This window comes from Balaenoptera acutorostrata, chromosome 3 (genome assembly GCF_949987535.1).
Source record: "Balaenoptera acutorostrata chromosome 3, mBalAcu1.1, whole genome shotgun sequence".
NCBI lineage: Eukaryota > Metazoa > Chordata > Mammalia > Artiodactyla > Balaenopteridae > Balaenoptera > Balaenoptera acutorostrata.
Genome location: NC_080066.1, coordinates 12619172 through 12643220, shown reverse-complemented (window position 1 = coordinate 12643220; position 24049 = coordinate 12619172). Strand labels below are relative to the sequence as shown.

The window sequence follows — 24049 nt, the reverse complement described above, 5'->3', positions numbered from 1 at the left end:
GCCTTACCGGCTTTGAGCTGAGGAAGAGCCCTTCTGCTAGCCCTCTCCCAGAAAGAGCATGGCAATAGTGTTTCCTAAAGAAATGGCTTCGGCAATCTTTCCCCTTCACCTCCTGATCCCCGTTTTTATTATCCTTGGTCTGATTAAAGAGCTACGAGTCATTGATCTGATGTGTAACATCTCTCTTCGTAAATTCTGCAAATGGCATCTCACACTCACTTTGGAATTTGATACCTGGCTACTAGCATCCTGGAAGAAGCTCGATTTTAGCATCCTGATACTATGTGGAAGGTTTTATTTTGCAGGTGAGGATATCAAGACTTTGAGAGGTTAAGTGACTAACTAGTCCAACATTACGTGGCCGGTAAGCGGAAGGTCCAGATTTGAACAGAGTTGTGACTGACTCATACTCCTTCTTTACACCATGCTGTCAACTTATGAAGGTTACTATTTTGAGAAATAAGAAAAAAAATTCTAGAGCAAGTGAAAGCTTAAAGAATTCCTTAAATTCCAGGGACAAGATGAAATGACTTTGCCTTTAGAAGATCCAGCCCTATATGGGACGGCTTGTTCTGAAGAAGGGAGGGACAGGAAATCCTGGTATGGTCAAATAAACTCCTACTGGCCTAAGACTCCCATGGATCACAATTTACAAGAGACATACCTAAGATACAATGACACAGAACTGAGGTCAGTGTAGAAATACGAAAGTTTAACCAGGCAAACAATGTCCCAAAGAATGTTAATATAGGTATATTAATATTGAACAAAATGGACAATATGTGTATGTGCATATATGTATATATGCACACAGTACATATGTGTGTGTGGAGATACATATATATATATATATATATACACTCAACAAATACAGGTTATTTTTAATTTCCCATTTCCAGGGCACAATAATGAGACTGACCTCACACAAAGCCTCGGACAAATCGCAACAAAGACCAAATAATTCATCTCACAAAGACTGTCCGCTGATAACAAAGCACTGAACTTAAAACTCAACAACATAACAGTCCACTAAAGAGCATGCTTGGAGATCTAACCAACTTCTATTAAACAATGGGCCAACAAAATAAATGGGAAATTGGAGCACTTAAATCTAAATACTAATAAAAATACTACAATCTCAAAATTTGTGGGATGACGTTAAAAAAATAATTAGTAGGACTATATTGTCTTAAATATTGTCATTTATATTGTCTTTAAATGTTTATGAAAGGAAAGAAGGGAGCTTCAAAATGAATGACCTGTAGGCATGGATAGTTAAGAGCCCCGTGTCCATTACACAGGTCCTTCCTTACTGAGAGAAGCATGACTTTGTCGGGGCGGTAATGTGCCTCGCCAACATACTCACTCCTTCAGAACCCTTTGCAGTTAAAGGGGTCATGTGATGTAGTTAAGGCCAACGATAAATACGCTGGGGTTTTCGACGGAAAGGTTTTGCTTTTTTAGTAGCGCTACCACCACCCCATTCCACGTCTCCCCTATTCTCCTTCCTCTGTGAAATGGCAGATGGAGGCTGGAAACGGAGCAGCCATCTTGCTACTGTTGAAGTCAGAAATATGATAGCGAAATCCATGCACTAATGATGGACCTGTGAAAAGACAAAATGAATCTGGTACACAGATGACATCAGGAGCTACTGCCCTAACTTGTAACTCAGATATTCTAACCCAAGACTTCCTTTTAAGTCAATATAGTTGCACTGTCTGTACATAGAGCTATATGACATCCCAACTAATATCCAGATCCAATTCAAGGAATTAGAAAAAGAAAAACAGAGTAAACCAAAGATAGTAGGAGGAATTAAATAACAAAGATAAGAGGGACTTCCCTGGTGGCGCAGTGGATAAGACTCCGAGCCTCCCAATGCAGGGGGCCTGGGTTCCATCCCTGGTCAGGGAACTAGGTCCCACATGCATGCCACAACTAAAAGTTCGCATGCCACAACTAAGAAGCCCACATGCTGCAACTAAGGAGCTGGAGAGCTGCAGCTAAGGAGCCTGCCTGCTGCAACTAAGACCCAATGCAACCAAATTAAATAAATAAACAAATAAATATTTTAAAAACACATAAATAAATAAATAATAAGGATAAGAAAAGAAATTTATGCACTAGAAAATAAAAATATGATAGAAAGGATTAATAAATCCAGAAGTTGGGTCTGAAAAAAATTAATGAAATAGATAACATTGTCAGGATTCATCAAGAAAAAAGAGAGGAGGCATGAAGACCATATTAAGAATTTTAAAAGAAATATAATTACGGATACAATAAAGACCTAAAAACCATATGCAAAGACAATAATCAACACCATAACCAACAATTTGAATATTTTGGAGAAAAATATAACATCAAACCGACCCAAGAAGATTTAAGAAAACTTTAATAAAACCATAACAAAACAACAATAGCAGTAAAAATAAGCACAGACAGTTTTACATGCAACTTTACACTGAAGAAATAGATACTTCCAATCTCAAGCCAGTAATTCCAGAGAATAGACTAGGGAACACTTCCCAACTCACTTTATGACAATACTATGACCTTGTTACCAAGACTGAACAACAACAGCATAAGGAGAAAAGAAAATTATAGGACAACCTCACTTACGAACATAGATGGAAAACAATCCTTAGTAAAATAACAGCAAATAATGCAATGCAAAAGGAAATATTATAGTCCAGTTGGGTTCGTTCCAGGTTTACCATCAAAAAATCAAATTTCTTCACATCATCAGATAAAGGAGAAAAACCATATGACTGTATGACCATCTCAACAGATCCATGAAAAGCATTCAAATCCAGCCATTCATGATTTTTTTTAAAAAAATGTCTCTCACTAATTTGAAATAAAGAAACATCCTTAATCTGATTTAAGCATATTGCATCAGATTTTGGTTCAGCTATATTAAAAAAATCCAAATAACAGAAGCATAAAAGAGAGGTAAGTTTACTTCTCTTTCACTAGGTGGTGAAAATGACCCAAGATCCTTCCATCTCCTTAGTCTTCTGTATACCTCAAAATCATGGTGTAACTGGTAGCATCCATGGTCTAGGCACCGAAGTAAAAAGAGGAAGGCAAGAAAGAAAGAGAGGAAGGAAAGAGGGATGGGATGAGGAAGAAGTAAATTGGCAGACAATGCATCGGAACTGTGCCTTAAAGGTTGCCCAAAGCGGCCACACAATATTTCCAGCTAAATTCTACTGACCAGAACTTACTCTTTAAACGCTAGTTGCAAAGGAATAAAGTTATAACACTTTTCTGAAGGCATGAAAGAAGACAATAAATTGGGACGTATGTGGGAAAAGAGACATCCTCAAAAGTGGGAGTGTAAATTGGTATAATTTCTATGCAGGGCAACTTGGCAACATCCTTCACAATGACTAATGCACGCATCCTCTGACTCAGACATTTCACTTTTAAGAATTTACATCCCAGTTTTACTGGCATGTGAGTATGTACAGAACTATTCATTGCAGTAAAAGATTTGAAACGACCAAAATGATGTCCATCAGTAGGAGGATAGCTAAATAAATGATGCCAGTTTGTGATACAATGTACTTGTAAAATAGATGAGGAAGCTCTTTATGTACCAACGTACATAAATGATTTCCAAGTTACGCTGTTAAGTGAAAAAACAGAAGCAAAGCAACCTAAAGTATTTGTAGTAGTATGCCACCCTGTGTCACAGTTTTATTGATTAGGACTTCTAATAATAACTCTTGATATCTAATGTGTATGAAATGTTCTGTTTCTTTACAATCAAAAAAGCCCCAAAGCTTTGCTGTACAGAGAAATAAACACAACATTGTAAATCAATTATACTACAATAAAATTTAAAAAAAAATTTTTTTAAAGCCCCAAAGGAAATATGATAGAATATGGAGATCTGAAAAAGCTGCATGGTAGTGTAGGGGAGCAAAATCTGCCACCTCAAATTGTGTCTCTTTGGCATGAGGATTTATTTAGGCTGATTATTTTTAAGGCCCCAAAGACTCAGGAAGAACCTTTGACCTTCCCCATAACTTCCTAGAAGAATGCAGATAGAGGACCTGTTCCAGGAAGGGAGCTAGCACCATAGATAACTATAGTATAATACGCACAAGCTGTGTAGACCAGGAGGAACCTAGCAAAGTCAGTTAAAATTCGTCTCTGTGTCCCACTGTCTCTGCATGGCCCAGCAAACATCTGTTTACCAAATATTTGCTTTTCCATCTTCATGTTAATTGTCTTCCTCTCCTACGAAGTCCCAAACCACTATCCTCAACATCCTCCTTTGTCCTTAGCTGAAGGTGAGAGCTTTGGCTATTTTAGCAAGTTACTCAGTTTTCCTGGGTCTCTCCCACATATAAGTTATTAAATTTTTGTTGGATTTTCTCCTGTTAATCTGTCGCATGTCAATTAATTCTTAGACCAGCCAGAAGAACCTAGAGGGACAGAGGAAAATTTCTTCCTCCCTGACCATGGGTGACACAGTTATTCACTACTGTATATTATTCTTGACATTTTTCTATATGCCAAAAATATTTTGTAATTTTTTAAAATATCCTAAATAGAAAATGTTCACAGATATCAAAAGAATTCCAGAGAGAGTAAGAAAACATTTCACTAAACAAGTTAACATATATAAGCATGACATACATATGACACAAATAGAAGTAGTAGTTTATACTAATAATTTTAAAAAACACAACTGTCATCCAACTCAGTGTGTAAAAGATACTAATATTTTTAAAACGCTAATCATTTCAGTTCTGTCAAGGAAAGACATAAAGGCAAATAGTACCCACAAATTATCTCAGAAGTTTCAAAATAAATCCAGATTTACCTGTACTAGCTTTTGTGTAGATGAACTCAACTCTTTTAATGGCAAAATCTCACTGGAATCCGTTTGAGTAGCATGGTCTGTGCTGAAAAAGCCAACCTTCAAATCATCTGAAATGTTAAATCTGAAAAAGAAAAAAAAGGGAGGAAGGAGAGATTAACTGTGGTTTATATAATAGATATTTCCTTAAAAATATATTTAGTGAGCATATTTCGTGCAAATCATATTTTACAGATTCAAAGGATTGGTGAAGTGAGGAAACCACTGAATTATCTTCTCATGACTACGGGTTTTCCCCAGGACTCTGCTGGATTATCAGATTCCCTGGACACTAGCACATTGCTCCACTGATACTCATCTTATTTCCATTTTCTGAGACATAACCAATTTATGAGCCTATTTTTAATATCTTATTTGCATTTTATATGTGCTTCTGCTTGAAGCCATTATAAATTATGCACGGGCATAGCAAGCAAAATTACTTTTAGATAGAGGTTCTCAAAGTGTGGTCTGAGGAACCCCTGGAGGTTCCAGGACACTCTTTCAGGGAATCCACAAGTCAAAATTATTTTCATAACAATATTAAGATTCTATCTGCCTTTTCCATTATCATTCTCTCACAAGTGTTCAGTGGAGTTTTCCAGAGGCTACAGGTTATGTGACTGGATGACAGAGTGAATGCAGAAGCCGACAGGAGAATTCAGCTATGTTCCATTAAGCCAGGCATTGAGAAGATTTGCAAAAATGTAAAACAATGACACTATTCTCATTAAAGTTTTTGTTTTGAAAAACAGAGTTTGTTTTTCTTTAAAATACATTATTTATACTAACACAGAATTGGTTTATCATGATTTTAAACGTCTCTCCTTTAAAATTTCTAATATGGTAACTCTGAATAGATATAACATAAACTAAAGCTCTTTGAGGGACCCTATAATTTTTAAGACTGTAAAGAGGTCCTGAAACCAAAAAATTTGAGAACTTCTTCTTTAAGATAATCACACCACTGTACTGTATTTGATTTTAAACAGAATTCCCCAAAAAATCTAAGTAGGAGCAAGTATCTGTAATGTCCTCCTACAGACTTTTAACGACGGGCATCTCAAACTGTAACAAGAAGGCCAGTTTTCTGGATGTACTCTCTCTGTCAATTTGACCAAACTTACCACAACTATTGGTTTCTAAAATGTCAGGTAAAAAAAGAGAGCCGTGAAAGCTCAAGTAGAATTCCCAGACTTTTTAGTGCAGGCTCTGTAGACAGAGTATCTGTGTTTCTACCCCTCACTTGTCTGCTGACCAGGTGGAGCAGACCGTGATGGGGGGCACCCCATGGCAAGCCCTCTCTTTTTACTGCTGGCAGAGCCTCAGATTTATCTCCCATGGAACTCAGTAATTCCCAGTAATCAAGGGTAACCCTCGTCTGGTCTCAGCCCACCACAGTGATCCCATTCTTCTGGTCAGATATTTTAGGGGTGGGCGTGGGACTCGGTTCTGGCGAGTGTGACAGGAGAAAAGATCTGTTGGGGGCTTGTGGGAAAGCTTTTTACACAGAAGCACCAGGGAGAGGCTTCCTCTATGACTCTGGACATTGCCACGTGTGGAAATGAAGCCAGGAACTGGCATAGTCATCTGGTGACCACAAGAGGGGCCAGCCAGAGGGCAAAGCCAGTACACAGATGACGAGCTTTTAAAAAGATGGAACTAATTTCGACTGCTGACTTTGTTTAGCCATTGACTCAACTCTGAAACCCATCACACTTCTGGTCTTCCTGGAATGTCATATAATAAATCAACAATTTGTGAGAGTTTCTGTCAACCGTAGCTGAAAGCATCCTGATATTCGATATGACATTATGTAAATTACTTCCCCTTTCTGTGCCTTAGTTTCCTCTTATGCAAAATGAATAGTGCCTATTTCATAGAGTTATTGTCAGGATAGTGAGTTGCGAAGTACTTTGAATGGTGTATGTCACACAGTAAGCCTTCACGAAATGTTACCCATTTTTGGTGCTGTGACAGTGGTTGTTGCTATCACCACTATGTTTTGAAAATATCACAGTTTTTAAAATCATATGTAGAGAAAACTATAAAAGCATAGCAATATTCAATCAAGAAAGGCTAAATTTAAATTTTTTTAGATTTTGATATTCACTACACTGTAATGATTTTCAACTAATCCCACTAAATTTTCAACCAGCCTTCCACACACCCATCAACATTATACTGATGACAGACCTAGTCAGCAGCATTATTCAGTGCAGAGGGAACATCCGTAATGCCGTACATCTCAAGTTCAATTAAAATTTCTAGTGTTTTCCCACAAAAAATTGTATTTTAGATTTGGCCTACTTCATTTTAGGAGGCTATTTTTTTCTCACTAACACAGTACCTTTGGGAGAGGCAATCTCCATTGGCCCAAGCGTCCCTGCATGTTCTTTCTGGGCATGCCAAGAGTACAAAGGCCCTGATCACTCTTTCCTTGGGCCATTCCTGAGTTGTGTTTGCAGTGAGCAACCTTGAGGGATGAGGTAATGTCTTTCCCCTGCCAAGAAGCAGGCTTGCTACTCCTTACTGCAGAAGTGGTGAACCCCCCAAGCTCAGGGATCCTCTCCTTTAATACAACTCACTACTGTGTATAGACATCCATGGTAGGTCTGTTGTGACACCCTCATGGAACTTAGGGGGCATGGGGAATCAATGCAAATACACATGAACCACTCATACTGCTTTTGCCATGATGAAGTCCTTTGTCTCTGACCCAGCAGTCATGTCTTCTGCCAACAGCCATGAAACAGTAACAAGCAAACATATTAGCTTGTAAGGAGGGTAAGATCTCACACACTGCAGAGTCCTTGACAAGTACCTGACCCATAAAATCCTCTTGATAAACGCTTGTTGTATTCAATTCCTTAAAAAAAAAAACAAAAAAACTAAGATATAGCAATCAACTGAAAAGATCACCAGTATTTAAGGCCGTGTCTATCTAAAATCTATAACCATTTTTGAAAATAATTTGTGAAAACCACTACTAAATTATAATCACTATGTTAAAATTAAATATGTACAATATTGTACTGAACTATAGAAATGGATGAATCATATGATCAATTATGATAAAAAATTTTTAATGTACTTTTTAAAGCAATTTATAACAAATAGGAGAAACCAACTTTTAAGTGGTGATGACATAAAATTTCAGGGAAAATGTTCCTGGTACTTTTCAAAGATGACAAATATTGATGACAAACTGTCCCGTGTGGTAAATTTTTTTCTAGAATATGTGTTTTAGAAATTTTAACGAAATTCTTTTATGACACATTTTGGAATCTTTTAAAACATGAAATAAAAATAAAATCTTTATACTTCTGAACAAGCGTCCCACAAAATATAGATAATAAACATTTCCTAAAATGACTGCGTCTCCAAATCTTTTGTCATTTTCACCTATCAGTCCCATTGTTCCTAGAGGTATCTTACTAAAACTCAGGTTGTACCACTACCCCACTATGGAGGACTTTGATAGCCTTCCCCTGCTTAAGAAAATTAAACTCAATCTTCTTATTCTGACCTCCAAAGTATGCAGGCAAACTACTTTTCAGAGCTTCATGCGTTTAACAAAGAATAATTGAGTACCTACTATTTGCCAGGCACTCTTTTTGGCACCAAGGATAACAGCAGTGGACAAGGCAAAGTTTTTGTTCTCGTGGAACTTACATTCTAATGGGAGAGACAACCAGTAAACAAGTAAACAAAAACATGTTACATATTCTGAGGTAGTGGTAAGCCTCATCTCTCATTAAGTATACCCCATGTACCATACTCACCTGTCAGACATCTTCCTGTTAAAAGTTCCCAAAATACATCTGTACCTCGGCAGTACCTCAGCCTAGGACAAAGTTTCCCTACAGATCTACCTATCAAAACCATAGGTAGTCACTTTCTTTTCCATCTTCCTTTTCCTTCCCTTCCCTTCCCAGAGGACAGGAATCAACATGGTGGCCAATGAGATGGGTCAATTGTTCAATGATGAAAAAGGTTGGGAGCCATGCAGAGGAGAAGGCCAACAGTTCCAGTAGCCAAGGATGGAGGGCAGTTGGGAGAATAGGGGCAGTAGCACAGAGGCAGCAGGCAGAGGAGACAGCCCACATGGTTGGGAGATTGGATACATTGAACAGACGTGTAAATGTACTGAAGATGATAGAAGTCAAGTTCTTCAGTCCCTGAAATGATATTTACAAACTTAAAAAAAGAGTAGGCTAGAATATACCTTGAGACAATGTAATGGAATTGGAAGTTCTGGCATGAGGGCATGGTTTTATAATTATGTATGTAGATAGATAAATAGTGATAGGTACATATATGTGCATATGAATGTGTGCATATATCATACATATGTACATATATTTATATACCTTTGTTTCTAGTTCTGTCCAATATGAGAGCCTAGAAGCAATGACACCCCAGTAACAATAAGCACACTGAACACTCAGATGTGGGTTTTTAAATACCATTCTGCACTAAAAGAAACCAGGGCTTCTTGGAAAAATGTCTGGTTCCAAAGCTGGAATAACAAAAGTATAAAATGAGACTGGAACATCTTGTTATTCCAGAAAGCGAGGAAATACTCAAAAAATGATGAGGACACCTGAGAATGACACAGAAACTAGATTGAAGAGATTCCCACTGGCCATATCTGGGACAATTTGAGCATCAAAATAAATGATGAGGGACTTCCCTGGTGGTGCAGTGGTTAGGAATCCGCCTGCCAATGCAGGGGACATGGGTTCGAGCCCTGGTCCGGGAAGATCCCACATGCCTCGAAGCAACTAAGCCCATGTGCCACAACTACTGAGCCTGCTCTCTAGAGCCTGCAAGCCACAACTACTGAGCCCACATGCCACAACTACAGAAGCCCACACACCTAGAGCCCGTGCTCTGCAACAAGAGAAGCCACCGCAGTGAGAAGCCTGCACACCGCAACGAAGAGTCGCCCCCGCTCGCCTCAACTAGAGAAAGCCTGCGCGCAGCAATGAAGACCCAATGCAGCCGAAAATAAATAAATAAAATAAATAATTAAAATAAATAAACAAATGATTAAAGTATCAGCTTACAACCTATTGAATGAAATATGAATCCAGCAGTCCACACTGACATACATGAATGAATAAACAGATAAATGAGAATGGGAAGCTCTAGTAAATGTATTAGAAAAGAATGATGAAAACAGAATCACCATTTGGCAACCACCATAGAGGTGACTGATTAAGGTGGGAGTTATCAATGGCAGCTAGGGCTAAGCTTAGCTTAAAGGCTAAGGCTGGTCAGTGGAAGTTTGATTAGGAAAAGGATATTTTGTTGAAAAATTAAGAACAGGACTACTAGGACTTCCCTGGCGGTCCAGTGGTTAAGACTCCGTTTCTCCAGCATTCCTGCCAAGAATGCATGACCTGAGTCTGGTTATAAGGAAACAGTAGATGGACCCAGGTAGAGCTGGTCATGCTACAGAATGTCTATACTTTTTAAAAAAGTGTCAAGGACATGAACAACAGGGAGAGGCTGAGGAACTCTTCCTGCTGAACATGTCTGAGGGGACAGGATAGCTAAAGACAACACACACTCCTAGATAGGATGCTGGACCAGAAAGGAAAGAAAGAGTCATTGCTGGTACACTTGGCATAGCTTGAAAGGGGCTTGTTATCGGGCTGTGCAATGTCAATCTGATGATTTGAGAGCTGTGTTGGTCATGTAGGAAAGTATCCCTTTTAGGAAAAACACACTTGAATGCTTAGGAGTGATGGGAACCATGTCTATATCTTGCTCTCAAAAGGTTCTAAAAAGACTGATAATAATGAATGTCTGAGTGTTTGTATGTGTGTGTGAATGTGTACAGGGGGAGAGGATGAGGAGGAGAGAGAAAACAAATATGGTAAAATGTTAAGAACTGAAGAATCTAGGTGAAGGGGATATGGGAGTTCTTAGTTCTGTTCTGACAACTTTTCTGTAGATTTGAAATTATTTCAAAATAAACTATTTTTTAAAAGTCATGTGCATCCTTCAAGCAAGCTCAAATTTTACCAATTTCACCCAGTAAGAACTGTCAGTATTTTAGGCCTTAATGAACAATGAAATATGAATTTGGAAGCAACACATACCACATTTGTGTGTGCTACTTCAACCCGTTTTCCAAGTCACAAGTAAGGAGCCTACTTTTATTGGAGCCTAGAGTAAGAGAAATCTAGATTGCAGTGCAAGCTGCTCTTCCACTTGGATGTCACGAACAAGCAGATACAATGGGACTCTCAAGAGTGTCTGGAACAACCAGGTATGATCTGGTTGACCCTTTGGCAAGCACCCATCACAAAATCGCAGCATAGACCTCCAGGGTTTTGAAGTAAATCTTATGCCCTCTTGTGTAGATGACTATCATCCTTTTGAGAAAAGAGCCTCTAGCTTGCTTTTGAGCCTTGGAAGAGACTGAATGCCTAACCATGAGTCACCAGGTGACCTTATGGCCTGGGTTTCCCAGGACAAACTGGGTTTTGTCTGAACCGCCAAACCATGAAGTTGGGCAAGAGCAGCTTCAATCTCTCATCAGGTGGGAGTGGCATATAAGACACCAGACTCAGGCAGAAGGAAAGCAATTTATAGGAGTAAGTGGCCCTGTGCCTCTTCCCCCTCAATCCACAGCTATGGCCTCATGGGAAGTTCTGGATGATGGGTTGAGGAAGAAAAAACTCAAGCCTGGTTAACGATGGAGCTGCCACCAGAAGGTGGATACCTGCCGTCTTACAGCCTCACTCGGAGGTGACCCTGAAGAATAGTCATGAAGAAAAATCCTCCCACTGAAAAGAACCTGAAGTAGTACATTTGGTTTACTACTTTTTCTGCATGAGAAATGGCCAGAATCACACATCTGTATTAATTTATGGGTAGCTGCTAAAGGCTTAACTGGATGGTCAGGAACTTGGAAGGAACAAGATTGAGAGACTGGTGACAAGCAAGTCTAAGGGAGAGTTCCGTGGATGAGGCTTTAAGAACGGGTACGGGCTGTAAAAATTTTGTGCCCCATGTGAATGCTCACCAATGATGCACTGCAGAAAAAGTGCTCAGTAATCAGGTAGGCAGCAAGACACACCCTGTGCATATCAGTCAGTTTCCACAGCCACCCCAGTTCTCGCTCAATCGCCCTTCAACAAAATGGCCATGGTGTCAGGGATGGAGTTCAAAAAAATGGACTTCTCCTTACCAAGGCTGGCCTGACTGCTGCAAGCCCTGAGCGCCTAATCAGCCCACGTAGAGAGCCCCTAACATGGCACTGAGCCCCTAATATGGCAATATTTACTAGTGAGGATAGCCAGCCACCTGGTGGCAGGTTGATAACAATGAACCTCTCCCATCATCCTCATTGGGATAGACATATACTGGATATGGATTTGCATTCCCTGACCATGACGCATCTGACAGAACTGAGGCAGGAGATAGATGGGCCCCAGGCTGAGCAGCTGGGGTTTGTCCCCTGTGGACAGATACTCCAAGTTGAAGAGGAGGAGGAGCTGAGCCCTGCCCAGATAAGAGACCACATATTTCTCATTCTTGAGGTCAAGGAGACCCTCCTGACTATACGAGAGCAGAAAGGCTCCTTGGAGGTCAAAAGGGAGTGACGTCAACCTACCCACAGGCCTCTTCACTAAAATCCATCTTGGCTAAGAGATGCGCGCACGCAGGGGAGGACCCTGAGATGAAACAAATACGGACTCAGAACCAGGCAAAGCAAGTTGATTGGCCAAAGGAAACCCAGAAGAAATGCCCAATATAAGTGATTCAAACTACCACGAGGGCACGACTCTCTCTCTCTGAGGCCGCCTATGTGTCTATCCACACGTACTCTTTTTCCTCCTAATAAACACTTTGTTTCACTACTTCCCATTTCTTTGTGGAAATTCACTTTCTGCAAAGCCGTACAGGCCAGGGCCTTGTCACTGGCCACTGTTCCCTGGTGGTCTAGTGGCTAGGATTTGGGGTTCTCACTGCCGAGGCCTGACTTCAATCTTTGGCCGGGAACCAAAATCCTGCTTCATGCCACTGCAGGCCGAGGCCACCTGAGATCAGGACCATCATCCATTGATTCACAGAAGGCCTTATCCACCATCATGACATTGGGCATGGCATCACTTCTAACAAGGTACTCTATTTCACAGCAAAAGAAGTACAGCAATGGACTCATGCCCACGGAACTGATTGGTCTTATAAGCAGATAAGGTAGGAGGGTTCATGAAGAAAGAGAGCCAGGCATGGCTTTCTTGACATAAGAGAAGCCATTTTTGGCCTAAGCCATTTTGTGATCTAAGCCTGCCCACAATGCTTGCCCTTGAACAGGTCTCCATAATTAATGACCTTATGGAAGTGAGGGAAATGCAGGAACAAAGGAAATGCAGTCAAGAAACAATAGGTCAGTGATAAAACAGGGTCCTAGTTCCTCCTCAAGAGACATACATAATAATATATCTTTGAGTTCTGCAGGAACTAAGGCCCCCACCCAGGTGGAGGATGGAATGATGACGTTGACCCTCCTGACTTCAATCAACTAAAGCTTGGACTCTGTCAACTTCTGCCCCAATTCTATGCTGAATTCTCCTCTACTCAAGTCTCTTCATGAATATGCATGTATCCTTAGCTTAAAACTTCCCCAATCTTGCTGTTTGGGGAGACATTGCTTTGGGAAAGATCCCTGGTGTTCTCCTTACTTGCTGCAAGTAATAAATCATTCCTTCTCCCAATCTTTGGCTTGGTTGTGTCTTTTGGCTCAACACCCACCAAGAGGTGAACCCAGTTTTGGGGTAACAGTCTTATCACATATCCCATACCCAGTAGAGCTGACCTAGTGGAAAGGTAGAATGGCTTATTGAAGACTCAGTCATGGCAGTTGAGAGACAAATCCACGAAAGGATGTGCTTCTGTCTTATAGGATGTAGTACATGCTTTTAAAGGGGAGCAGAATTTGCCACCCCAAAATATGCCTCTTTGACATAAGGATTATCTTGAGCTAGTTATTTTTAAGAAACTACAGGACTTCCTTGGTGGCGCAGTTGTTAAGACTCCTCCTGCCAATGCAGGGGACATGGGTTCAAGCCCTGGTCCGGGAAGATCCCACAAGCCGCAGAGCAACTAAGCCTGTGCGCCACAACTACTGAGCCTGCGCTCTAGAGCCCGTGAGCCACAACTACTGAGCCCACGTGCCACAACTACTGAAGCCCGGCGCCTAGAACCCGTGCTCCGCACAAGAGAAGCCACTGCAATTAGAAGCCAGGGCACCGCAGCTAAGAGCAGCCCCCGCTCACCACAACTCGAGAAAGCCCGTGCGCAGCAACGAGGACCCAATGCAGCCAAAAATAAATAAATAAATAAATAAATTTATAAAATAAATAAATAAAATGGTAAAATATTTAAAAAAAAAAAAAGAAACTACAGACACAGGAGAAGCTCTGAAAACAGAATAAATGTTACCCTTTTGTAAGAGGCATTTACATTTGTAAGGAAAATCTCTGTTGTAAGCTTGTCTTCCTGGCTGTACCGGGAAGAGGAGAATGACTAAATCTCTAGAAACTCTTATCAATGTAGAAGGCATGGACTTAAAGCTGCATAACAGCCATCCCCTTGTTTACCATGCTTTTCCTCGGAACCTCCCATAACTGGCTCCATCCTCACCCTCAACATCTTCTTTTGTGTTTAGCTGGAGATGATATTTAAGGTGATGGCATGGGCCATTTCAGGGAGTTTTTCAGTTTTCCTGGGTATCTCTCTTGTATACAGGACGTATGCATGTTATTAAACTTCTGTTGGTGGTATTTTTTTTTCTCCAGTTAATCTGTCTTTTTTTACAGGGTGGGGTGGCGGGGGTCTCAGCCAATAACATAGAAAGGGTAGAAGGAAAATTGTTAGGGGAACCACTGACTGAAACCACCCACCCTGGCCAGACAAGATAGTAGCCACTTGCATGAGTTATCTTGACAACAGGAGGTCCTGTTAAGGAACGTGAAACTAACAAGCTACCACCACCCGGAAGAATTCGGGAAAGGTCAAAAGGAGAGAGGAGATGCAAGCCCATATGTCCTACCAACCTCCCAGAATCCTTCTCGCTGTAATCCGTCTTGGCTGAGCGATGAGCGTACCACCAGGAAGGACCCTGAGTCAGAATGACTGGCCAGAGACAACCCGGAAACTAACCCCATTACCGTAGAACCCGAGACCGCAAGCCACATGGCAGAGCAGTTCTCCTGGGTTCTCTCACCCTGCTGCTCTCCACCCACGCACCCCTTCCCAATAAAGTCTCTTGCTTTGCCAACATGTGTGTCTCCTCGGACAATTCATTTCTGAGTGTTAGACAAGAGCCCACTCTCAGGCCCTGGAAGGGGTCCCCCTTCCTGCAACAAAATTACTATTCTTCCTCTACACTTTGAATCAGTACAAGACGCCATCTCTTCCACAGCCACAGGTCCAGAAATTGAGGGGTAAAAGGGGAAGAGGATCCTCTCACTCTTACACCTAATAATCCACCCCTAAAATCACTGCTTTCCTGTCCCAGCAACTTCATGATCTGCTGGCTTGGAGGTCTTAGTTCCCAAGGGGAGAATGCTTCTACCAGGAAGCACAACAATGTTTCCACTGAATTAGATGAGAGTGAATTGAACTGGTACCTGGCCACACTGTGTGATCCTTACACCACTAAACCAAAGGCAGAGAAAGGGGGCACTCTACTGGTTGAAGTGATTAATTCAGATTATCAAGAGGAAAACAGGTTGTTGGTACACAGTGGAGTCAAGAACTATGTCTGGAACCCAGGAGTTTCTCTGGAGTAACTCTCAGCATTTCCATGTCCAATGGCAAATATTAATGGAAAAATACAGCAACTCCCCCAAAACAAACAGGACTTTTGAGGACTCAGGACCTTCAAGAATGACGATATGGATCTCCCAGCTATGTATAGAACCTTGGCTTGCCTGTATCTTTCACCAAGTTCCTTGGCCACTAAACAAGCCATGCCCATGTGAAACGGAGAAGGACCCTATGGTACTTGCCCCACCCCATGTCCTCAGGCTGCATTTTGTCTGTGGAAAAACTTTAGCCAAAGAATAAGTTTAATCAGAGAAGTGAGAAAATGCAGAAACAAAGGAAAACAGTCGAAGGAGACCAAATAATAATAGTTTAGTCATTAAGCAAAGTCAAGGACCTTTAGTTCCTCCTTAAGGGCTATAGGTAATATTCTGAGCCATATCCCGTGAGCTGTCTTATAGATACTGAAACCCTCACCAGGTGGAAGAAGTTAACTACGTGATGACCAGGCTGTAGCCATGACGTAAGCTGCCACAATTCCAAGAATTGGCCTCAAAGAAATGGAAACAAACCGACCCTGGAACTGAAGATTAACTGTACTTAAAACAATCGAGATGACACAGGTTAGACCACCGATGACCAATTTCAAGATGACTGTCAGAGCTGACTGCGCTGTTTCTGCGTGTAGCCGCCTCGCTCTGTCTATAAAGGCTCTTGCCTCCTGATTGTCGGAGTTGGATGGGAGTCGGCCTTTGAACAGGCGTCCGCCCTCCCCGCCTCCAGTTGCGGGCCTCCGAAATAAAGCAACCTTTCCTTTCCTACCTACACTTGTCTGTCGACAATTGGCTTTCCAGCGGCGAGCAGCGGGACCTTGGTAACACATGGACCAGCTCTTGTTACCAGGAAGAGCTAAATCAGACTCCATGTTGGATCTGTTTCTTTTATTTTAACCTTTGCTTCCTGTTGCTTTTGTTCACTAAAAGGATACTCTCTACACATAATGGCCTGCCTTGGGGAACCATGCCCCTCTGCCTGAATGTTAAACAAAAGTGCCTTTGTTCAGGGAAACATCCTGACCCTGTCCACTTGGGAATGGCTGCAAGAAAGAAGAAATTAACACATCCCCTCCCTGAGGCTGGCCATTCCAGGAGATATTTGCAAGACTTCTGGCCTTTTTACTTTACTTCCTCACCCCCTCCCCCTCTCTGTTCCATCAAAGAATCAAAGAAACTGGCATCCAAACCCCGATAAGATGGGTTTTTTTGGAGATATTAGTCTCCCATCTTTTCCGTCTGCCAGCTTTCCGAATAAAGTCATGTTCCTTGCCTCAACACCTTGTCTCCCGATTTACTTGCCTGTGGTACGGCGAGCAGAGCAAGCTTGGACTCGGTAACACTCTGGTCAGCACCCCCTGGCAGGTGTCTCTACCACCAGCCGCATCCTCTCCCAAGAGGTGTTAATCTCAGCATTTGGTGGGGTGGGAGCCTGCTGAATCTAGTCCTTTCTGCGCTTACGCCTCCTCTGCCCTTGGGGTCACAGCTGCATTTGCATTCGCTACGACAATGCTGCTGAGGGTCTTTTATCACCTTTACCACCTTTTACTAGTTAAAAATCCTCTTTAATATTTAATAAGAAACGGGAAATGTTTGTTCCCTGTTCAAATACTGGTGAGGTTTCTGCCTCCTGTTTGGACTCTGAGTGCTACATCAATACAATAAATACAAACAACCACCTAAACTTAACCTGTTTCTTTATATTCTGCAACGCCTCCCATTTAACAGAACTCAGTGACTCACCCTTCCAGCCTGGAAATGCAATCCTTTACCCTTTCCAACACCAAGCGGCTCCTTTTTACTACTCAGCTGCATTTTTCAATAAGCTTGGCCACGTATGTTCTTTCCTTCCTTCCCACTTTAAGCAAAAGATCTGTGGTAGGTGGTAAATTATGAATGTGAGTAGGTTTTATGATAAATATATAATGTTACATGTCAATTATATCTCAAAGCTAGAAAAAAAAGAGGTGCAAAAAAAAAAAAAACCCACCCCAAATACATATATCTTCAGGATATGATTTAGAAACTTGGAATAATGTTTTCAGCTATTCCGTCTGATGTCACAATATTATAGTAATACAGTATATTTTAAAACCAGGTTCAAGAATTTTATAGATACCTCCTCCAGGGTGTCTAGAAATAATATTAGTGCCTATTTACTCTGTTAAAGAGAAAACCACAGGCTCAAAATGGCATTACTTGTTCTAAAGCCCATGATACCAAATCTAGACTTAATACTTGACTTACTTGCAGTTTCAACCTTCCCCAGAAATGTAACCCTGATCAACCAGTCTGGAATTTTCTGGTCAGCACCAAGAAGATAATCTGTCATGGGGGTGTGGGGGGCTCTCCATTCCGCCCCCAGAGGAAGAAGAGGCAATCTGCATGATAAAACCCCTGCCTTTCCCTTTCCCCAAAAAGATAAACCCTAGCCTAAAAGCAATGCTTTCTTCTCTTTCACTAATAGCTCTTTTTCCTATAGAAACCTCCCATTTTGTACAACCCCCTTGGAGCACCCTTCTAATTGCTAGATAGAATGCTGCCCAATTCATGAATCACCTAATTAAACCAATTAGATCATCAAATCTACTGGGTTGAATTTTTTTTTTTTTTTTTTTTTTTTTTTTAACTATTGAATGCGGACTTCCCTGGTGGTCCAGTGGTTAAGAATCCGCCTGCCAATGCAGGGGACACGCGTTCCAGCCCTGATTCCGGAAGATTCCCCCGCATGCTGCGGAGCAACTAAGCCTGCGAGCCACAACTACTGAGCCCGCGTGCTGCAACTACTGAAGCCGCACGCCTAGAGCCCGTGCTCCACAACAAGAGAAGCCACCACAATGAGAAGCCCGCGCACCGCAACGACGAGTAGCCCCCGCTCAACGCAACTAGAGAAAGCCCATGCGCAGCAACGAAGACCCAACGCAGCCAAAAAAAAACAAAACAAAACAATTGAACGTTTAACTTGTCCTATGTGCTTAGTCAAGATATACGTCTTAATACACACACATTCTTCTCAGGTTAACTACCCTTCTTGTTCTGAAGATATGGAAGCTGAGGCTCAAAGATTGTAAGTACAGTAAGTCCCCTAATACGAACCTTCAAGTTGCGAAGGTTAATCTAAAAATCACAAGCCTGGGAATTCCCTGGTGGTCCAGTGGTTAGGACCCCACGCTCTCACTGCTGAGGGTGCTGGTTCAATCCCCGGTTGGGGAACTATGATCCTGCGAGCCACATGGCATGGCCAAAAAAAACCCCCAAAACAAAAAACCACAAGCCTGAAGTGACAGAGTCTTACCCTCCATCTCTGGTGAGAACAGGCCTATGGCTCTACTATCCCTAACTGGTCCTAACTTTTTGAATGACTGATTTAGAAAGTTCTGGCTCATTCAGAATCTAAGTGAAACATGAAAGTTCATTCTTCAGCTTCCCATCAAATTCCAAATGTCTCTAATTTTAGATAACAACCCCTCTGCCTAGAATGGAAACCAACATCACAACAAACTAAGTGGTTCCTACACAGTCCTTATTTACAGGTTTAACAATTTGATTTCTGAATAATAGCTTAGTTGTTATGCATAAAATACTGTCTTGGAAAAATAGCAATTACAGGGTTTTTTCAAATAAATTAGATCCAAAATTAACATGTTAACTCATAGAAAATAGATCCATGAATATTTATTAATAGAATGCAATGACACATCTCACTAAATCCTAGAATAATCTATCCTAACAAATGCTCATTAATAAATTAGTCAAAGAAAGTAGCATTAAGTGCACCAAACTTTCACTATGGTGTACTGCTCAATTTTAACTAAGGAAAATATTGCTTCCACCTTTTTCCTCTTCAAAGAGCACACAACTTTGATGTGCCCAAGGCTCACACACTTCTTTTCACTCACTGCCTGGGTCATCTGACCAAGTTTCCCAGCTCTAGATGCATCTTTGTGCCAATTACCCCCACAATGGTACAGCCATCCTGGGCCTCTCTTCTGAACTTTAGGCTTTAAAGGTAGCAGAATACGGCACCCCGAAATATGCCCCTTTAGCGTAAGGATTATTTTGAGCTAATTATTTTTGAGAAACTGCAGACACAGGTGAAGCCCTGGAAACAGAGTAGAAGTTACCCCTTTGTAAGAGAAATTTACATTCATAAAGGAACTCTCCATTTGTGTCTTCCTCTCCTACCAGGAAGATGACTCTAACTCACAAAAGAATCTTACTAAAGGAGAAGACACCCCTTTAAATCTGCATAACAGACCTTACCCTTTTTTAGGGAACTTCTTGGTAACCTCCCATAACTGGCCTCCCTCCACCCTACGTCTTTCTTTTGTCTTCAGCTGAAGATGGTTATTTAAAGCAGTGGCTTGGGCCAACTTGGAGTTTTACTCATTTTTCCTGGGTAACTCCTAGGTATACATGAGACATGCATGTTAATAAACTTGTTTGCTTTCCTCTTGTTAATCTTTTATAACCCGGGCTGTCTCAGCCAAGAACTCAGAAGAGTACAGGGTAAATTACTGTTCCTTCTCTAAAGACTCACATAACCAGCTACCAACTTAACAGCCTCGATGGATGGCTAAGAGTTACATCTGAGATATTATGTCCAAAAGTAAGCTTATGATATTCCCCCCAAAGCTATTCGTGTCCTAGTCTTCTCCATCCCAGTTCATGGCAACTCCACCCTCTCAGCCAGCTCCCACTCTGTGCCTATCAGTCCTACCTTCAACATAGATCTAGAACCTGACTAGTCTCACCACCTCCAACTCCTGCTACCACCACGGTCATTTTTCACCAAGCATATTGTCCTAGCCCCTTAACTGGTTTCCCTGTTTCTACCCATGTCCTCACTATAGTCTGATATCAAAACAATTGTAATTGAGGAAATGTCATTCCTCTCTTCCAATCCCCTCCTGTCTTCCCATCTGTGACAGTGTGATTTGTAATAAAAATATATATATTTTGGTCTTCATCCGTGCTTCCTGCCTCACAGCAGCCCAAACCCTTGGAATTTCCTAAGCGACAAGCACAATGAGAGAATCTTTTGTTATACTGATAACATTTGGTCTTCTGTCCTCAGTTCCTGAAATAGTGGAAAAAGGTGAACGGGGTGTCTTTGGCTATTCGTGAGAAGCCCCTTTCAACCACACCTGATTTTATGTGAATGAGGTGACTTTTGAAAAGTCCCTAAGGATGGGGGTGGTTGCCAGGGGAACCAACCATGATGAGAAGGTTAGAACTTTCCATCCCAACCCCCAATTCCACCTCTGGAGAGGGCTGGAGGTTGAATCAATCACAAAAAGTCAATGATTTGATCAATTCTGCCCGTGCAATGAAGCCTTCATAAACATTCCTGAATTACACAGTTCAGAGAGCTTCCAGGTTGATGAACAAGAATGAACTCATGTGCCAGGAGGGTGGTGCACCCCAAACTCCACAGAGACAGAAGCTCTTGTGCTCCAGACCCTTCCAGACCTCGCCCTATGTATCTCTTCCTCTGGCTCTTCATTCATATCCTTTAATATTCTTTGTAATAAACCAGTAACCGAGTAGGTAAACTGGATTCTTGAGTCCTGTGAGCCACTCTAGCAAATCAACTGAACTTGAGGAACCTCTGAGTTATAGCTGGTTGTCAGAAGCACAGGTGACAAGCTGGACTTGCAATTGGCCTCTGAAGAGGGAGGACAGGGGCAGTCTTGTGGGACTGCGCCCTTAACCTATGGAATCTGACACTATCTCCAGTTAAACTACAGGACACAAGAACAAAACAGTGGTTACCAGTAGGGAGAGGGAAAGAGGGAGGGGCAACACAGGGGTAGGGGATTAAGAGGTACAAACTATTAAGTAAGCTACAGGATACAATGTACAACATGGGGAATATAGCCAATATTTTATAAGAACTGTAAGAAGAGTATAACATTTAAAAATTGTGAATCACTATATTGTACACCTGTAACTTACATAATATTGTACAGCAACTATACTTCAATTAAAAATAAATAAATAAGCAAACTACAGGACACACCCAGTCAGTGTCTGCTGAGAATTGGAGAATTGCTTGGCGGTGTTGAAAAAACACATCTGACCACCTCATTCAAGGTCAATGCTGAAGTCCTTACAAGGATCTAGGTCCCAGGCCATCCGGCACCATCCCCTTACCTCTGACCTCAGCTCCACTGCTCTCTCCTCTCCCCCTGCTCCAGACGCACCAGCCTCCTGGTGACACCCACGCCCACTCTCCTCTGCTTCCTGTCTTGCCTGGAACACTTCGTTCCCTGAGAGGGTTCCCCCTCCAGCCCGCAGGTCTTCCCCCCAAAGTCATCTCCAAGAAGCCTTCTTTGACCACAGTATCTAAAATTACAACCTCCTTCCCCACTGCACACACTATTTCTTCGGCTCTGTTTTCCCCTTAGCACTCACCACCACTTAACTTATTTATTATAGAGTCTGCTTGTTTATCGCTGGTTTCCTGACTAGAACTAAACTTCACAAAGGACGGGCTTATGTTGGTTTGTGGACCGCTGCTTCCTCACGGGCTGATTCTTCCCTCATTCCGGGACTGCAGTCAGTACTGAGCCTCTCCCGCTCACACCAGACACCTGAGCACCAGCCCAGTTCCCACCCCCCGGCACTGCAGGTGAAGAGAAACTCACACGGGCATCAGTGGTTCCTTTGTTCACGCAAGCACTAACTGAGCCCCTGACACTGTCAGTCTGGCCGCTGAGCCCCGCCAGTGCGTTTTGCTGGAGACGCTCCCCACCACGGAATGCTGCGGAACCCAGGGCAGGAAGTCATTCCTCTCAGCCACCACTAGAACAGGTGAGACACCGTGCCCACCGAGCTACCGTCCGCTGCTGCCAATATGTGTTTTCACAACCACCAATCAACCAGGTTCGGATCCCTTTTAACAAACGCACCCACTTAATACAGTTGAGGGGGGGCAGCTGGTCTGGCGGCACCATTTCACTGCGTCGGCCCCCACCACTGGGCTCTGGTCCCTTCTTCCCACTCGGGAGCGGCCTCAGTGGGAGGGGCTTGCCTCGCAGCCAGCCCACCGGGCACCACGAGGCCCTTGTCTTAGGGCCTCCACAGCAGCTAACCTAGTGCAGGCCACTTAACGGATTTCAAAAGGTTTTTAGAAAGTAAAGTACCTTTCCCCGCCCCCCCCCCAAAGAAACATCAGCTCTACATTATCCAAACAAAACTGGAGCAGAGGGGGCAAAGAAGGATTATGAGATGGAAAAACTATAGAAAAGGGTCAATAACAGATAGTTATATTGGCAAACACTTCTGTGGTACTATGTACTCTATATGTATGGCATTCTTCCAAACACCTTACTCAGATTAACTCACTGGATGTTCGCTATGAACTATTAAGGAGGCACTATGCGTCACCATCACCATCGCGGCTGCTTCCCCGATGAGATAACGAGGCACACAGAAGTCAGCTAACTCGCCCAACTCTTGGGCCCTGTAGCGTGTCATTAGGATTCGAACCCAGGCAGTCTGGCTCCAGAGTCCGTGCTTAGTGTACAGTAGTACATTTTAGAAATCAAAACAGCAGCCCTGAGGCCTGGAGCCAGGAGCCCGGGGAGCGGTGGAGCGCGGGAAGGGGCGTGGGGCGCCGGGTTGACCTGCGGGAGGGGCAGGCAGCGCGGGCCGGGGCGCCGCAGCTCGCGCCGGTCACCTGGGGCTGAACTGGAATTGTTCAATAGTGGACTCGAGGTTCTCGATGATCTTCCAGCACTCCTCGGTCTCGGGTGCGTCGGCACAGCTCTCCATCGGAGCCGCGGAGGTGGCAGCTGGGCCGGGCGCCTCCCGCCGAGTCCAGGACCCGGCGTTCGTTGCCATGGCGACTCCCGGGGAACCGGCAGAGCGCCGGAATCCTGAGGGCGCGGGCGCCGCGGGCGGCCTGGAGACTGCCCGGGAGTCGACGCGCTGCCGCTTCCACGGCCCGCCTGGCTCACGGCTTCCTGCTCTCGGTTCGCACGGGCCAGGCCGCCGCTGACATGTCCCCAGGAGAGCCGGACTCCTGTAGAAAACCCTGCGGCAGCCCACCACGCCCCGAACTCTCCGCGCCTTCTCCTGTGCTAAAGCTCTGAGCTCAGCCTCCTGCGAGGCCCGCGCACTAGGGGGCGTGTTTGCCTGAGCTGTTCTCCTACGTCAACACCCCTCGCCTCGCGACGTTAGACGGAAGCTCGACGGCCCTCGCTTTCCTGACCTTCCTCCCTATGCTAAAGGTCAGCTTCCGGGAGGATGAAAAATAGTGCACCCATCTAATAACGATGCCCTTTGCATAATGAGCCTTGGGCTCTCAGAGCAATCCCAT

General features: G+C 43.0%; 1 protein-coding gene across 1 annotated transcript in view; it reads right to left on the bottom strand.

Moving 5' to 3' along the window:
- C3H10orf67 (chromosome 3 C10orf67 homolog) overlaps window positions 1-24049 on the bottom strand; it is a 110306-nt gene extending 86257 nt beyond the window's left edge. Inside the window, 3 exon segments of the mRNA XM_057541956.1 lie at window positions 4844-4964; window positions 23408-23832; window positions 23942-24049. Coding sequence (XP_057397939.1) covers window positions 4844-4964; window positions 23408-23832; window positions 23942-24049 — 654 coding nt within the window.